Here is an 18,111-nt window from a genome sequence, read left to right as displayed (position 1 = left end):
ACTTGACATTTCTTTAAGTTCACTCTTCAACTCTTTTACAGTTGCTGTGCTTGTGGTCTGGTTAGATTTTGGCCACTTGGTTTGGGGTTCAGGAAAAAACATGTTTTTTTGCTCACATAGTTTTGTTGCGACAAGCACAGCTGGAAACCTTTTGTCATCTAATTTAAAATCTGGTGTTTCTGCCACTAACACACAATATCCTTACGTCTCGTCAAACATGTCCAGTGGATATTGCGCTTCAAAATGTTGAAATGCTGTCTCTATCGAGGATTGCTGGCTTGGCAGCTGTCTTGCCTCTCCCGCAATGAAAGTTGGCTCATATATGTGATGTGAGCATGATATGACAAGTATTGTAGAAATGTTGATATGATATGTACAAAACACATGGAAGCATCTGTTGTTTGAAGAAAACATAAATGCCAACATTTTATTCTGCGTCTGGGCTATAAATCTATTAGATGGAGAACTGCCCCAAAATCTCCTGCATCAAAATGATAAAACAACCTTTAATAATGCGTCCTAAGGCCCCTCCTATGGTAATTTTAGTTCATCTTGTACAAGATCTTTATACAGGAGGAGGTGACTCTGACATAATTCCTTTACAAGTCTTTATTTTCCAATGAATAATGTCAATGACAAATATGAGTCACAGCAAATCTTTGCATTCTCAACATCTCTTATTTGTTGCAGCATTACATTGTTTCATCTACTGCTAATTCAAGACAAATCTTTAATTATCTCCTCCAACACAGACACGTTTCCTATTTTGGAAGTGAAACCTGCTTTGACATCTACTTAGTTTCTTCTCTATTGTTATTCTACAGACACACACACACACACGCACACACACACACACACACGCACACACACACCAAAGTACTGTGAGCCCGTTTGTGTCAGCGTTTGATATAGACAAATTAAAAGAAAGTGAGAAAAACAGCAACCTCGTCTAACCCAGGCACAGCTTTCAACTTAGGCCACAGAGAAAAAGACATAGTGAATCTTCCATGTGCACTGATGTTTTATGGAAAGTACATTTTCTGAATTAAACACCTACTCACTTCTCTTGAATGAGCATTTCTTTTTCAGGTAAGAAAGTTGCAGTTAGATAATGTTTAAAGGTGACCAGCTAACCCCTTCCATCTTATTAAACAGCATATGACTTTGTTAGCTTAGTTAGGTTGTAGAAGCTAATGAGGGTTAGCATGGGTTGGCGATGTGTATTTGGATATTATTGCCCATTTTCAGCACACAGGAGGAGCCCGCGTGTTTTTTGTACAAGTAGTCGTTGTCTGTATGGTCAGTATGAAAGGGAGAAACTCAAGTTGTAATCCGATGAATTTTCTTTCTGTCAGCGATCATTAACTTATTGGTCTCACATTTCTAAGAGATCAGAACAATGTTTAGACTATGTAACGTTGCCACTGTATTGACTTAAGCTCTCACACTCGAAGTGTAACAATGGACTCGAAGTGAATAGGGATTGTTGGACCGCGTTGTGTGCTAATGTTCCCTTCGAGGGCTGTTAGGGGGCTTGGTGAATGGAAACAATCCAAACGAACTGAATAAGTATTTGGAGAAGGGCTGAATAAATTAAGTGAACAAAGCATCCAATTACCAGAAACAATGCAATCCTGCGACATTTAGCATAGGAGCATGATAAACTAACAACAGCAACACATTCTGTTTTTTAAACTTCCTTTCTTCTGCTGGAGTTGTAGCAGGGCAAAAGATTTCTGCAAAAGATGAAACCACTTTTAAAGTCAGTGCTGTGTCTGCTCCGATTTGATTATTTAATTTTCTTGCTCTACTCGTGCCAAATCCATTTCTCTTTTCAATTTAGATCAAATTGTAATGAAAGGCACTTTCTGCCTGGACCTTGGACTTTAACGCAAGAATTTCCAATGCTGCAATGCCTCAACTGCAGACACTTTGACAATCACAGAACATCAGCAGGTGTCGTCTTCATCATTTTGAGCATAAGATAAAAAAAAAGAAGAAGACATTTCAAGATTTCTTGTTTTTCTTTCATGTCGGTAATTGTCCCTACAATTCGCTCTTTAAATCTATAAAGGGAGGGAGGGGAAACACACAGCAGCCGAGGAGAGATCGAAATAGATTGCGGCTGATGGAAGAACTCAGCTGAAATGAAACCAGAAAGAAACAAGAATCAAAAGAAGCCAGCAGGCCTCTCGTGTCACTGTAGTGTCTCAGAAAAAAACATGAAGCCTAATAGTGTTGGTACACAGTTGCCTCTGGCAGGCATTATGAAAAGGTCAAGCAAGCATGATGGAGGTGTTAGGCGGACACGCGATGACACTCGATACATGGGTGGAGGTTTAGAGATTAGAGAGAGAGAGGTTTCTGGAAAAATGCATCAAAATAAGGCTCAGCAACAGACCAAGACAGGCAGAATGAGGAAAGAGCATGAAAATATGTAATGGCATTCAGCCAGATGGAAAGAATGTAATGCACATGTCAGGTGAACCAAGAATCTGAAAGCCTATGCGTTGGGTGAACAGATTTCAATGAAGGAATCTGTTGCTGTGCTGTAACTGGGCATAGTTCTTGTAATATGCATGGCTGGTTCCGTGCACTGGCATGAACATACTTTATTTGCATAGTCAGTTAGACCAGACTAGAATCAGTATTTTGGACCAAAGAGAAGCAATGCCTTCCTTCTGGTCTTAGTTAATAATGAAGGCTGAACTTTATAATACAAAATGTAAAAGTGCATTTGTCTTTAACCTTGGACCCCAAAGAACACCTTCAAAGGGTCCTCTTTTTGAGCTGGTCCCCGTCTATTAAAAGCCATGTCTTTAGAGTTTGGAAGTCAAGTGTAATATCTAATATTTTAGTTATATGCAACACTGTATAATCATAAAAAAACAAAACACAAAACAAACGAGCAATAATACTGGAGTTATCGCTTTTCAGTGATAGTCGTAAATGTAATTGCACAGCCTGATTTCACCAAATGATGTAGGAATAATAATAACATATGTAAGATGACAGTATGAATAATAGCAATATCCATGTATTATCACAATGCATTTATTTTTTTGGCCTTTTTATGGCTTTATTGATAGTACAGCTGAAGATATTACAGGAAACAGGGGGAGTGACACGCAGCAAAGGGACCCGGGCCGGGAGTCAAACCCAGGTCCGCTGCAGAGCCTCAACACATGGGACGCGCGCTCTACCAACTGAGCTAAACAGCGCACCCACAATGCATTTTTTATTGTTGTTGCGTGTTGTTTTCAATGTCACAGAGAAAAACAGTTCAGGTTAAGTAGTTATAAAGAGCGAGAAACAGGGCATTCACCAATGAGACTGTGTCACGTGTCAAACCAAAAGTCAGCGTTGAATTAATTTGGAGTTACGTTAAGTAGGTAAGTTAAGTTATGTAACATTGGTTATCAGTAATCACTGTGAGCAGCGCAAGTTACTCAGAGCGTCCCCCAATGAAGCCCAAACGGCAACATAGTTTTTCTCGGGAGATACTGGAAAGTACTCAGAGCCTCCCCCTATGTTGACCAACGACAACATAGTTTGGAATAGAGAGACAACGGCATGGCACAGGCCGACGCATGTTAGTCCCCATCCCACCGCCCGCTTGCTTGCATGACCCATGACAGAGGAGAGGAGAACAGATAGAGGAAGAGAAGGTGGAGCCCTCCAGGCACTCCTGTTATACCTGAATCCCTCCCATCAGCTAAGACACCAGGGTCACAGCGCCCCCACGGGGGAGTTGGCTGCATGCGTCTGATGTGCAGAGCCCCAGGAGAGAATGTGGTGGGTGCAAGGAAGAGATCAATGATAACGGGAGGGAGCAGGACTCGCCAAGCAATGAAATATTACCAGGAATGAAGGTCCAAATCCAACAGCAGTCCAATGAAGAAGTGAAGAAGTACGTCCTCTCTGGGGTAAACTCCTCCTATCAGGTTGTTGTCTTTTTGTTTAACAATGGCCAAAGCAGGCCCTAGTCACTAAATTGGCTCTGTGTGTAAGTCATGGTGCAGGGTTTATCTCATGTACATAGAATAAGCAATGTCCCCTTAGTAACGAATGTTAACCTGCCTATATGAGGAGCTTTGGGGCCCAATCTAACACCAACCCTTTTACAATGTTTATCACATGTGCATTATTGTCGCCAGGTCAGCAGACTTGGTCCTTTTCTTTACTTCCAAATTGCATAAAATATGGATTATGTTAAATCTAGCATGAAAAGCTTAGAATGAGACCGAAAGTATTCTAAAAAATAGAATGCTATTTATACCCCATCCCACGAGATCACTTTGCATTGTACATATACGCAGAGAAGAAAGTCTTAACACATCTGAATGATACAATGTGTGGATGCATCAACTAAGTTAATTGGCTGATCCAACTTTTGTTAAAAATTTGCTTTGCGTGAATAAGGGAAAAAAACAAACATCTGAAGCTTATACTCGAAATGTGAACGGGTAAAAAAACCAAACAGTTATGGGAAAGTGATTTCATGCAGCTGAGAAGAGCATGTTCCAGGCTCCCAGCACCCACACTGTCAGAGATGTGAACCACTCACTGTCAGGAGCGAAGGAGTCAAATGGTGATTAAACTTTCAGTGTTTTCCCAGATAAAAGATTCCCTATATGTCACAAGTCTTTGAGATTATGATGAATCTATGAGCGATTACGGCACATAAATCAAACAATATAATGAGAGAGGCGTGCTGTGTTTTGAAACTGATGGTCTCTGAATTAAAGATCAAAACATCTAAAGCCAACATGAAAACTTGAGTGACAGTTGTGAAAGTTGTCAAACACAAAGCTTTTTAAACAGCACTTAATACAGCATTTATTCTTTTCATGCATGTTAAGGCTAAACATCTAGAGGCCACACTTCAAGGATTGAGCAGCGGAGACTGGATGATTGGGTGGGAGAACTAGGCGGAGAAGCAGACAGTAAAAAAGACCCTTGAAAACAACCTTTTTGGACTTTCCCCTAACATTACACAAACCTACAATTTTCTGTCTCTAACCTTTGCTGTAAATCAGTGCTGAAGGCACTAATCAAACTTCAGCTTTAGAGGATTCTTTTAAAATGTGGTCCGTGAGCTGCCTACTGAATTCATGACTCCAGATATTGTCTGTTATTAATTTGCTAATAATTAGTCTGGGAATTGAAGATACTCATTACAATTTACAACGACTGACCTGTTTTCAAACAAGTTTGCATCTGAAATTCACAGGAAGGCGAAGATCACTTAATAGTATAATTCACAGAGCAAAAGTTTGTTACCCTGCAATGATTTTTGATTCAATTAAAAAAGCTTGAGGTTACACGCTGAAGACATTGCAAGGTTGGAGGCGTGGTGGATGTTTGAACAGCAGAGAAAGAGATGGGCATACACAGACATGCTGGTAATCACGCAGCTATTGTATGAGATAACAAACCCAACAATTTTCTGCACTGATATGCCAGCCAGCTGATTCAGTATTCTGTGAATGTATAAAGGAGAATGTCTGTTGGTTTACATGCAAGAGGTTGTAAATGTAAGAATAGTTTGTGCACCCAGACAGTTCATGGCTCTGGTTTCATGCTAAACTTGATCCATGCTACTAAGTCCAGACATACAGTAAAATGTATTTAAGTAGCACATAGTGTCATTGATTAAAACCAGAACTAAATGGATGAAATGATTTGAACTTACTTTGGAAGAGCGCCAACACGACCACTGTTGACCACTGACTCATCAGATGTAGCTTGTGGGTATAAGCCTGATATTGGCTGACTACTTCAGTCGGCATTCTCCTCGTTTCTGCTATCACTGTGTTAGATTTTTCGAAACCCTTTTTCTTTGAGAGGAACAACAACAACCTCTGAGCAAGCCATCCACACATTAAACTGAACCCGGTTGCTAACGATATGAGCGCAATCAAGCTGGGGCCGTACACATGTGCTAGCTCTGCTTGACTGGATTTGACTCGGCATGTGAGCCCGGCACAGCGGGGATGTGCATTTCCATGACAACAGGGCTACCTGCTTGAAGCTATCTTTTTTACTGATGATGCACTTGTCTTGAGTAGTGTTCAAATGAGAGTTCAAACAAAAGGCAGTAAATACTCTTCCACGCTGCAGCTCAACTGAAGAATGGCAGCTAACAAAGCTCCGCTACTCAGTTTAATTTCCTAAAAAATCTTCACAATTAAGGTCCCTGTTATTTTAAAGCTTTTATTATTAAGTAGCAAAATAAAGAAATGTTGGGTTTTCACCAGCCATAACTTAACCCAACTCCAACAGTAGTTGAAAGCAAATGTGATAAAACAGAAATGCTGCAGTACAAAAAGGGAAGCTGGAGAGAAACTACATTTTTCAGTTTCAGGCTACAAAACTGAAGACAGAGAGTCTTTTAGAAACGCCTCTCTCTCAGGTTCAGGTCCTGCTCAGGCATGTGTTAGGTCTTGCAACACATGAATGTTTGAGGGGGAAAAGGGAGGTCGTCATGCGTTGGCTACGGTCAGGTCACATCTCGGGTACGACTTGGCTGAACTTGGTAAAACTGGGAACTGAAAAGCAAATCGGTGCTGCTGACTCGTCGTCATACAGTAGCCTACTACTGTATCTTAGTTAGCAGCTTTTCCTTTACTGGACAATATAAAGGTTCTGATAGTTGCATTATACTGTATACAGGTGTGTACAGGCATATCTGGAACTGAGGCTCCTACTCCGCCATGTTTCACCCACAGGTGATTTCACTGACTTGACTGATTAGGCCTGTTCTTGTCTGATCCTGTTGTTGTGAGCGTGCACAGAGTCTGTCCAACATAATCCTATCCAGACGGCTAATTATCCAGAATAAGAAACAGTTTCTTTGGTGAATTTATATGCATAACTTGCCTGCACACTCATGGTAAACCCACACAGGTGATTTTAATCATCTTGGCTAAATAGTCCTCTCAGGACTGTGTGGGCATAAAGCAATCACATGCTTAATCACTCTTGCTCACGCGGCTCAGTTCGAGACTTTCCTACCAATGGAAACAATATCAATGCCTCAAAATAACAATTATCATGTTTACATTAAGTTACAATGCCCTCTGGTGGACAGAAGTAATTACGCCAGGAACAAAGGAGGAAGTCGGGGGGGCGGGGACAAAATTCTCAATACGTGTTAATTATTTTTAACCATTTAATGACGCAGCTGCCCTGACCACAGGAAATAGGTCATTTTACCCTAAGTCATGATCTTTCCTCTAAACCTAAACAATTTGTCTTGTTGTGTTGTCTAGCATGGACAAGTGTCATACAGTCGATACCATATCAGAGAAGGGTTTTATTTGTGGCCCTTACAATACAGATTTTGTCTTTTATTTTGAGGGACTTGTTGTATAATACAAACCCAGCAGAGCTTTTATTAGCTGTAATGATTAAAACCATCAGTGTGGTTGTGCACATCCTTTAAGATACAGGTTAAATTACTGTTGTGGAAGTATCCTGGAAGTACTTTAATACCTTATTTTGGAATAACTCATTGCTCAAGCAGCCCCCAAAGAACAACTCACTTGGGCAAATGATCAGAAGCAGAGAGCAGCGCAGCAGGCACGATTAATGATTAATGCTGAGGGTGTGGAGGCACATCTTTTTTCTTCCTCTTCTGTAGAATGTTTAAAGTTACATCGACACTTCCGTGTTTAATTAATTCCATCAGCTATTTGCAAGGTGCTCGATAGTCTCTTTAGAGACTTTTTGTATTTTTCAAGAGTCAAAACATAGAAACTTGAAAAGAAAAAAGAAAAGAAAAATTCACCCATAAGTGTTTTTTGAAGTGGCCAATTCAGACCTGCACGATAGCAACATGTCAGCAATAAGAGGTTCTTTGTCAACGAGTAACAATTGTTTCTTTCTCCTTTATTTTCCAGAAATCTACTGGATAAAGACACATTTTCCAAGTCCGATCCATGTGAGTAGTTTGACTGATTGTTTGACTGATTGTTTGTCTGTGCTCATCTATCCTTCCTGTGCAGATCCTCCATCCTTTTATTTAAGTAAAAATTTCACTTAATTTTTGTATTTTCACCTTCTTTTGTGGCTGAGGTGTCTTTTGTCTGTCTTTGTGGAAATGTTGCCTTGTGATTTGGGAAATCTTTGTTTTGTTCAGAGTGCCATGGCTGTTTGTTCACTGTGGTGGAGCTAAAACCCTCACATTGATTTCCCATTTGGAATCTGCCTCCTGTTCTCTGATTGTCTCTCTCTTTTTGCCTCTCATTTCTCTTCCTTTCACAACATTTCCTCTCTTTTCCGTCCCCTCTCTGCTGCTTTTTTGCAGTGTGCGTGCTCTATACGCAAGGTGTTGAAACCAAACAGTGGAGAGAGGTGAGTAAAGGCACAGTTTATTGTAACTGTTTATGCATGTGTGTGTTGGTGTGTCAGGTGAGAAAAGTGAGGCTGTGGATGAGACATTTCTGTTCTTGTGTTATTTCTCCACTCTGTCAGCATGCAGTACTGTAGCTGGCTCTAACATTTCATTAAAGCTGTTGAGCCGTCAGTTGTCTGAAAATGCTGGGGATATATTCGCTAATTGGGCTCTTCAGCCGACAAAGAAAAAAACCCTCCCAATGTAATGATCAATTTGTTGAGACTCTGGGGATAAACAAAACCCTGGGGAGACATTAAATCCGATCTGTCTGAGCCTTGTTTGGTTTATGTAGGCTTTCACTGTCCACTCGCTCTGCTGATGAACTGACCAATCAATCTGTTTATCCTTGAAGTCCTTTGTTCTGCAGGTAAAATAAAATCCAATTGGCCATAAAAAAAGAACTTAATATCTAATTGAGCCACTAATCTTAGCTTTCTTATTACTGCCTTCTCCAGCCCTGAGGGGTGGTCAAAACAAAAAAGGTCAAAACCACAAATAACACTAATGTGGAAGCCATTTACTTGAACAATCCACACTGCAAAAACCATCGTGGTGGATGATTATAATAATCTTTATTAAAGAATAAGGCTGGGTATTGTATGCTTTGTCCAAAACCAACAATGAATTCATCTGACTAACAGGTACTGTCCATGCATGAAGGCCTGATATAGTTCATTATTCTGTGCCATAGAGGGCCATTGTTATCCAACGGCTATTAAAAAGACACCAGTGAGCATTCACGTTGCATTCTGGAGTCAATTGTAGGATTGGAGTCAGTCCTACAAACACTTCCTGCAGCTGAAATACTCACTAGAACAACAGATCAGTGACTTCAACTTCATAATTTTGATCCTCTTTTAAGCACTTGTGGCCAAGACCCACAGAAAGGGTAGAGAAGTTGGAAAGTATTGAGACATGGATTGATATACACCCCTCTCCTCAATAGCGCATATACGTCTTGCAGATGTGACATGGGTTGTGTTGGAAACACGTTGTACGGGAAGTGTTTGTTAAGAGGGAAGACCAAAGGCCAACATCTCACCCACATGTGAATGATGTTGACCCTCACATTGAGGGTTTTGCAACATCTGCAAGGCAAATGTGTACAATCTGGGTTACACTCCGCTGTTGTGGCAGCTAAGATCACAAAAGGCCCTTTTTAGAGCCATTTTATCCCTTCTGGGCTACTGTAATAAAAATGGCAGTGCATCATGGCGGACTCTTTGGAAGGGGACCATCTCCTTCTGTAGATATCAAAAACTCATTCTAAGATAAAGGAAACATGATTCTTAGTTTCAGGTGACACAGAAATATGATCAAGTCTTTATTTTGTGCCATTTCCAAATGACTTAAAGTCTGAATAACTGCTTTTGTTTTGTGTTTCCTTGACATTTTCTGTGTATTTATACTTAAGCAGAGGTTTGCATTACAGACTGCTGTATATTAATTGTCTCAGTGTCGGCCCCAGTGTTTGACATCATTACTCATCCCACTGTGCAACCTGTCAATGTGTCAGAGTGGCCACAGATATCATTTTCACTGACCTGCTCCATCGATGTATAATGGGTCATAATTTAATGCAGTTCATATGTATTTATACAGTCAGATGACCCTTAAATCCTGTTTGTGTGTTTTCCCACTGAAAGCAGATGGGTGTGTGGGCTGCTGGCAAGTGGGGGAACTCTGTTGTATGTGTGTGTTTGTGAGAAATGTGTATACGCATGTACTTAAAACGTTCATATATTGTATGCAAAATCTTTCATCAACTTTTTTACACTTCTCACAAAAGACACTTTGTTTTTATTTCCTAGTTTGACACTGAGACAGGCTGTTATTTCTATCAAGTACACCCAACATAATAAATATAATGAGCTTCTCACTTTGGCTTATTATCAAGACAAAACACACTTCATTCTGTCATGTTCGCTGGTTTTGTTCTAATAATAGAAACATTTAAAGCAGTCACTCAATCCCAGCGATAAAAACTGTCAGGTCCATAATCATATCACTTAGAGGCGGTGGGTGCTGATGCGGCTCCAGGTAACACTGAGTCCGAAACACTCAGAACAAACAGGTGATTCAATGAGGGAGTTTAAATAAGGTTTTGTGGCAGGATCCTCCAGAATGTCATTCAGGCTCGGTCACATTTGGAGAGGATCTCTATGAAGGTCTTAATTCGGACGAAGAATATCTCCATCATTTCTGCAGCCATGTAAAATCACAGAACTAAATAATCTGTGTGCTTTTGAGTTGCACATGTTCATTCTCCTGCATGGTGTTTAGATTTACTGGGAAAATATTTATAGGGTGATTTTATGCTTCGGCTGATTGGAGGGGTTTTTCCTTGTCCGGAGGCCATTTTTCCCAGAGAGTTCAGTGCGTTTGATGAAGTGTGAAAGCTGTCATTTAACTTGGGTGCATGATTATCTTGGTTATGAGCTGGAAGCTGAACAACGTGATTGTTCTGCCTCCTATTGACTTTGTTTATCCTGATGTAGAATACTTCATTTGTCGAACAAAACAAACAGTATTTCAACAGTATTTCGAAACAATGGAGAAAATTAAGCAGGGTGAAGCTCTCAGGTCCTAGCAGATTTGCAGGCACCAGGTAGGACTGTTATCTTGCGACAAACATGCTGTTGAACAATGTCAAGTATTGTTAACTAATGCAACCACAATGCAGAACTGAAAGAACTGTCAGCAAAACACTTTGAGAAGAAAAGAGATCTGTCTTTAAACAACTGATATCAACATAACTGTCTCCCGACGTTGTTGTCAAATAAGGTCTAATGCATCAAAAATAATCTTAAAAGAAAAAGAAGCAGACATTCTCCTCTCTTTTGATGTATCTGTCTCTAAAAAGAACCAAAGAAACCCGGGGTTGAATCAAACACAACTCTGTAGTTTTGGAAGTCAATTACAACAAATTATTATCGAAGCATGGTTGGGGAATAAATCCTGTTCAGGTCTGATGCCTCTCCACCGGCAATCATAACATCTGAAATGACAGATTTTGGGGATTGGCCAAATATTTCAGCTACCTTTAAAATGAAGTACCTTTTTGAACACAAAAAGCAGTTTTTAGACACAATATGTGTATTGTTATTCAGATGTGTCCTCTTGGTTGGCTGATTTGTCAGCAGGATCCAGATTAAGTGACAGATACAGGAATTTACTCTTATTTTTCTTTATTTTGGGAGAGGGCATTCTTCCGCCTTTGCTTATATGGATCTTAATGAAAAAAAAAACAGGCATATTTAGGTGGCTGGTATCTATGATTAAGTACAATTTGCTCAAAACCCAATTATAAATCCAGATCTCGTCGATTTAAATATGTTTTATGTAATATTAGTTTAGTCTTGATTAATAATCAGACTGCTGGGCCTTTTGCGGATGTATGCACTCCACTGAGTGCCATTTTAGTTATTTTATAGTTCCGGAAATCCAGAAAAACACCATGGATGTACAAAGTGAAACTGATACTGTGTTCTGTGACGATGCCTCCTTAATACACATCAAAGATCCTCATGGGTACATCCACCAAAAAGGTCTTTAAGCCTTCCCCAGGCTCTCTAAAGCATGCACATTAGAGCCGTTCTGTGGCTTCACATCCGAAAATAGATTGCCAGTACTGTTTTATTTGTAGCTTTTGCTTGACCCAGTGCATTACATTCTAATATTTACCATGCTACTAGCCTGGGTCCAAATGTTTGAATCCACCCACTCCACCGAGTTGACTGATTGTGGCAACAACAAATTGACACTTCTGTCTGATATGAGGCAATCGTTTTAAAGCTGTTTATTCTTTGTAATGATTTGACAGAGATGTTTTGCTCCTGGATGCTTGAAGCAAAAATTATTAACTTGACCAAAATGACATCTATTGAAGTAATGCAGCCTGTGTAGTTCTGTCTATACATCATTGTGGGAGTGTTGCCAAGACAGTAAAAAAAGCAATACCACTTACACAAGAAAAGGTAGAAATGCTGTTTTTCTATGATCACGTCTCATGCTACTTTTGAGAGTGAGCAAGAGAGGAGGTGGATGATGCTAATTTAGAGCAGCTTTATGAAGATATGACACAGCTGACCTTTCATTAATCTTTTCCAATTTTGCCTCTAACATAAAATTCTAACAGAAACTGCTGGTGGGTACGTGTTGCTGTAGCTGTAGTGTCTATTTCTGTGTACCTATACAGTACGGCTCATTATCAGACACAATTACAGCTCTGGCTCAAAGCTCTAACAAACGTTAGGATTTATTTTCCCATGAAGCTCAGCACATGTGTGAGGCAGAAGTGGTTTTCAGCTGGTTGTTCGGCTCTTTCTCCTGTCTCAGAAACTCCTGACTTATTTCAGGGATGGTGGGGATGTTCAATATTCTGTGCTCTTATATCTCTATGGTGGAATTCGAAACACACCCCAGTGCATTTCACCGAGGGCCAAAACAGGAAAAAACACTCAGTCTACACTAATTCACACTTACGTCATTTTCCCCTCTCTGTGAGAACACCAACCTCCACAAACTACTGTCTACAGAAACATGGTGAAGGAGAACTAAATTCCATGCTGGCCTAAGCACTACAGGACATTCAGATGGCACAAATCCTCAGCGGTGGTTCCTCTGTGCTCCAGGGAAGAAGAAAATGAAATCTTTGTCAGGTTTGGAACCAAAGAACCTCACAGATAATGAAGGATTAAACCCATGTCCTATTTTCACTTTCCTAGGCTGGAGCCTTTATTTTACTCAGTGCTCTCACTTGCAGTGTGTGTGTGTGTAAATGATTTTAGGGACATGTTCACATTTCAATATCCCACGCCGCAGGTACCAGTGTAGCTGGCCATAAGAGTTCAATTTGCCATATGTACATGCATGCCAGCAGCCCCTCCGCAACTGTCTGTCTGTGTGTGTGTGTGTGTGTTCGTGTCAAGAGTGCGGGTCAGGGACTTCAACGCCAGATTCTCATTAGCTGGCTCCAGCAGCCCAGCAGTACCTAATGAACTCTGCAGCGCGGTATTGTCTCTTCCACTCAGCGGGGAAATCACATTATGGAGCTCATCCCAGCCATCACCCACCTCTTTACTAACATGTGCTCACAGCCTCATCAACACCTCGGAGTCACTTAGAAAGTCTGTGTCTGCTCACAGATTCAACATCCGTGTCCTTTTTCTCGAGTTTTTTCCTTCGCTGGCGTTAAATTTAGTTCTTCGGTCAGTGGGTTCACACAGAGAGACACAGCCTCAAAAAGCACAGAGTTCAAAGAGGTGTTTAACATTGTGTAACAGCACAGGCGTGTGTGAGTTTACAGCAGTTTCGTCGTCCTAATTTCCCACAATGTATCACATTTGTTGTTTTGACTGTATTGATTGACAAAAGGTTCACACACACACACACACACACATACACACACACACACATCCGCCTACACTACCTGCCGTGTACATTATGGAAAAACAGGATCGACTCCTACAAATGGCTTCTTTGACATTGATTGAAATAGTAGATTTTGGCAGCTCTCCAATAAAACAGAGCTGTGTATAATGGTTAGCATCGGATTTTATATCTTTATTGTACAGTGCAGGCAAGAGGCACTTAAACAGTGCTCTGATTTATTAATTATTGTGTGAATTGAATCACCACCCCTGCAGTTGTAACAAAAATTCATGAATGATTTTGATGAAAGTCAATTTATTTAGATTAATTTGACTGAGACAATTAATTAAGAAGAAAACAATCAAAGGTAACTTGAGAAACAGTCATTAATATGAGTTACCAATGACTGGAATCAAGTTTTTGTTCTTTATCTCTGTAATGATAAAGAGTTTCACTAAACAAATGACGTGTCGTAGTTTTGTTCGACCTGCTTTTATGAGCTACAATGATGGATGACCAACCTGGCAAAAAGGAAATCTGCTTCCTCAAATAGGGCCCTATAAAATCCGTTTTATTTTTTCCCAAATTCCGTTTTAATTTTTGGGAATTCCATTTTTTCCATTTAAATTTTGGGAATCCAGTTTTTTTTTTTACCTTTTACTTTTATTTTACTACTAAAACAGTGTTTCTTTAATGTAAATGACAAGATGTACACAAATTAAATAGAAATTACCTTAAATTCATTGAGGTGACAAACACATTTCCTCAATACTGTACCGTAGAGTGCACTAAAGTGCATCAAAAACATCTGATTTCATCATGTCTTCATAAAATAGTATATTTTGTGTTTTTTATGGGTTTAATTTGGGTTTCATTTAATAAAAACATGGTCAGCTCTCAGGCAGATCCAGTAAATGTTTGCATACCAAATTTGTTCTGAAAATTTAAGTTGTAAATATTCAAAAAATTAGCAAAGATGACCAACAAAATGAGAAATTACACTGTGAATTATACCGTGGAAACACCAACTCTCCCCCTGTCCTCTGAGCTCCCAGCCCAGGCAGAGTCAGCTAAGAGGGCTGTAGCTAACGGGGCTAGCTAGCTAACAGGAGCTACTGTTAGCAGCAGTTAACAGTCACTCTGGTGATATACCGATAATATGAATTGGACAGGTGTCTAACTCTCACGCATTACAACTTTAATTATGATTTCTCAGGTCTGCTTCTTTGCAAAACAACAGTTCACCTGACACATACAAGTCGTTCGGGAACTGCTCGGCTCTGTACTGAGGGGTTAATGTCGAGTTTCTAAGTTTCTGAGCTGCTGTGGGCAGCCGCTTCGCCATGCTTACATTGTTTTGACGGTGGGGTGGGGACTTGTTGTGCCACCCAGATTTGCTTCCCTCCGTGCAGTTTTCCTCAGACATACGTTCCTCTACCACACGAAAACAGCATTTCAGTGAAATTATGTCAAATTCCGCGATATTCCGCGTTTAACAATAGATTCCGTTTTAATCAGCCAATTCCGCGATTCCGTCCGCGATTCCATGATCGCCGAAATCATAGGGCCCTACTCAAAGGCCCCGGCATCACCGTGTGTGAGTTGGTTGGTTTACTACTTAACTACATAATCCTAAATAAAGTTTACTGATTACCTCAAATTATCAGACTGACAAAACGATCAGCGAGTTCTCCACCATAGGACCACCTGTAAAAGCAAAGCAAAAGTGGTTGTGTGTGTAATACGTGTGCTGCAACTTCATGGTGCATTGACTTGATGACATTTTAGGAAATGTTCAGCAACAAGCTATTCAAAGTCTTGGGTAGCTACCAGTGAAGTGGGGCTTTGCTAAACAAACTACTTCCTGTGGTGTGTCCTTCGACCTTGGCAGAAGGCGGAGGTGTTTTCAAAACTATTCTGTTCTCTTCTGTGGCTTGAAAAACTTGCCCTCATAGCAAAAATAACCTGATGTAATGAAGTAAATTGGCAGCCTGGCACTGGTGATCCAGCTAGGTTGGCAGCCTGGCACCATTTCTAACTGCTTTCTCCATTGTAGACTACATGAATGGATAAACTTGTGTCTTGTCCTGCGTTATTGGTAGTTGCTGCTCTGAGGAAAATAGACACATCTTTGCAACACTGATGGCAACAATAAAACCACCTGGAAATGCTAGTGTGTTTCCACTTTAAGTAAATATCCATCAATATCACTGTGTATCATGGAGTGCTTTAAGTCACAAACTTTGACAATCTATGACTATATTCTCTGTGCTTGTACCTTATTAATGTTTGATATAAGTGACTGTGCAATTCAATAAAGAATCAATTCACACTTTATTTTGATGGAGTATTTGATTAAATAGGGTAATCTTAGGAGGCTTTAAAAGATTAATGTATGTGCTGTATCTCATATTTGGAAGTCCTGATCCTTTTTTCGTACAGTATAGGCATGTGGCATTGCTGGGTCTCTGCCAGCTTTTTCTCTGGCATTTTTCCCTGCGTTTGGCACATTGGGAGCGAGAATCCCACTAATTAGGAGGCCTTAATCACTGCATTTCCCCTCCTCTCCCTTCCCACTCTTTTCCCACTCCCACTCCCAGCCCTGCTCCCATTTCAGTCCGAACCCTCCACTCCAGTTCTGCTACCTTTTCATCCCTGCTGCTCTTCCTGTACCTCTTCTGACATTTTTTTTCTTCCTCACTTCCTCGCCAAGTCCGCCCGTGTTGTTTCTCTCTGTCTCTTTACCCAGTTTCCTCACCTCTCCTTTTTCTCTCTCTCTGTGGGGTTGATGTGCGAGTTATCCCGCTGTAATTAATGTGGGAGAGGAGGGAGGATCAAGGAAGTAGGAAACACACCCCAGCCTTCCTCTGAACAGCGGCGGCGTGTGAAAGCACCCCCATTAATCAGGCCCTTGTAAATGTATGTGTGTGCATGTGTAATAAGGGAGAGGAAAAGAGCGAAAACAAAGATAAAGTGCAAGCAGGCGGCCGCGCTAAGTGTATTTGTTTATTAAACAGTGTTTTGTTTCTTTACCTTTCATCATTTTCTCTCTGCTGACCTCCATCTGTCTTTCTACCTCCACAGTTTGGCAGAACGGAGGTGATAGACAACACCCTAAACCCAGACTTTGTTCGAAAGTACATCTTGGACTACTTTTTTGAGGAGAAGCAGAGCCTGCGCTTTGACTTGTGAGTAAAGTCAGACAATCATGGTATCTTCTCTCCTGCCCTCTGTCCTCCTTCAATGTGATGTATTTTTTCTGTTCTGTGCTGATTGAGAGCTTCGCAGCTGCAGTCTCGGGTAAAACCCAGCCCCCTAACAGCGATAGCCCAATCATTCACTCATAGCAACCCTAACGAGAAAAAGCGTGAGGCTCTAATAAGAGCAATACATCAAGAGTTCAGAGGCTGTTGTCTCTAGTTTTTATTCTTTGCACCACTAAACACGCACGTAAAATGTGAGGGATGGATTAACTGTGTGTATTTATGCCATGAGCATTAGTATGCCTGGCTAATAAGTTTACTACCTGCAGTGAGCTGGTATTTCCAAGGGGTTAGATAACTACATTATTTTGTGGTGCGGCGGGCTCTGATACATGCACTCAGAGTGCTATATCACAATGTAGAGTAATTATAGTTGCTCCGTCCTGCTTTTTCTGTTGTTTGGGGAAGTTTGCACAAAAACTAATAACAACCCATGTGTTAGATAGAGTTTGCCAAACTTCGTGATTACTCCTCCTCATTAAATTGCCTTCCCTTGGAAAATGAAACATATACACTATGAACATTAAAGCATAAACCTGACTTCTGCATTGCTTGTCCACACATCCAAATCATCCAGTGAGGGTAACGTTGGAACAAACAACATGTATATTTAGCCAACAATTGTTTATATTTAAGAGCCCTATATGGAGTCGTGAAGACATGCCAGCTCTGTATTACAGTAGTACAACTGTAGTAGCAGAAGGTGATTTAAGGGGGGACTAAGGGGGACACCATCCCCCTTGTTAACATGCCATTTCTCTCCATCCCCCCAGAGACCACTGATAGGTACATGGTAAATATATTTGTCCGGCGCATGTTAGAGTCCTTTTGTGAACAGACTGTAGCTGGGGTGGGGTAATAAATGGACTGCCGTCTCGGTTCTGACCCAGGCGCCATTCAATCTGGACCAGGACCTGTAACTGATAGATTAAATGATTACAGTTTGAGTGAACGTTTTTCTACTGTAACCGGTGTAGCGTTTGACCACCACCAGAAGCCCAGGAACTTGCAGATGGATTTGCTTGCCGTGTAAATCATTCATGTGAGACTACTAAGCCCTTCAAATCTATGCGT

At 40.7% G+C, this 18,111-nt stretch overlaps 1 protein-coding gene across 4 annotated transcripts in view; it reads left to right on the top strand.

The window, feature by feature from the left end:
- cpne5b (copine Vb) overlaps positions 1–18,111 on the top strand; it is a 131,856-nt gene that overhangs the window by 23,447 nt on the left and 90,298 nt on the right. For 3 of the 4 annotated variants that reach the window (XM_030420713.1, XM_030420712.1, XM_030420711.1), the window contains 3 exons: positions 7,905–7,945; positions 8,312–8,358; positions 16,859–16,962. In XM_030420713.1, the coding sequence (XP_030276573.1) occupies positions 7,905–7,945; positions 8,312–8,358; positions 16,859–16,962 (192 nt within the window). Of the gene's footprint in view, positions 1–7,904; positions 7,946–8,311; positions 8,359–16,858; positions 16,963–18,111 lie in introns of those variants that run through there. The other variant, XM_030420714.1, reaches the window with a different exon arrangement.

The sequence above is a fragment of the Sparus aurata genome, chromosome 6, assembly GCF_900880675.1.
Source record: "Sparus aurata chromosome 6, fSpaAur1.1, whole genome shotgun sequence".
In the NCBI taxonomy this organism is placed as follows: Eukaryota; Metazoa; Chordata; class Actinopteri; order Spariformes; family Sparidae; genus Sparus; species Sparus aurata.
Note: the sequence above shows the minus strand (reverse complement) of the source record. Positions and strands in the feature narration are given on the sequence as shown.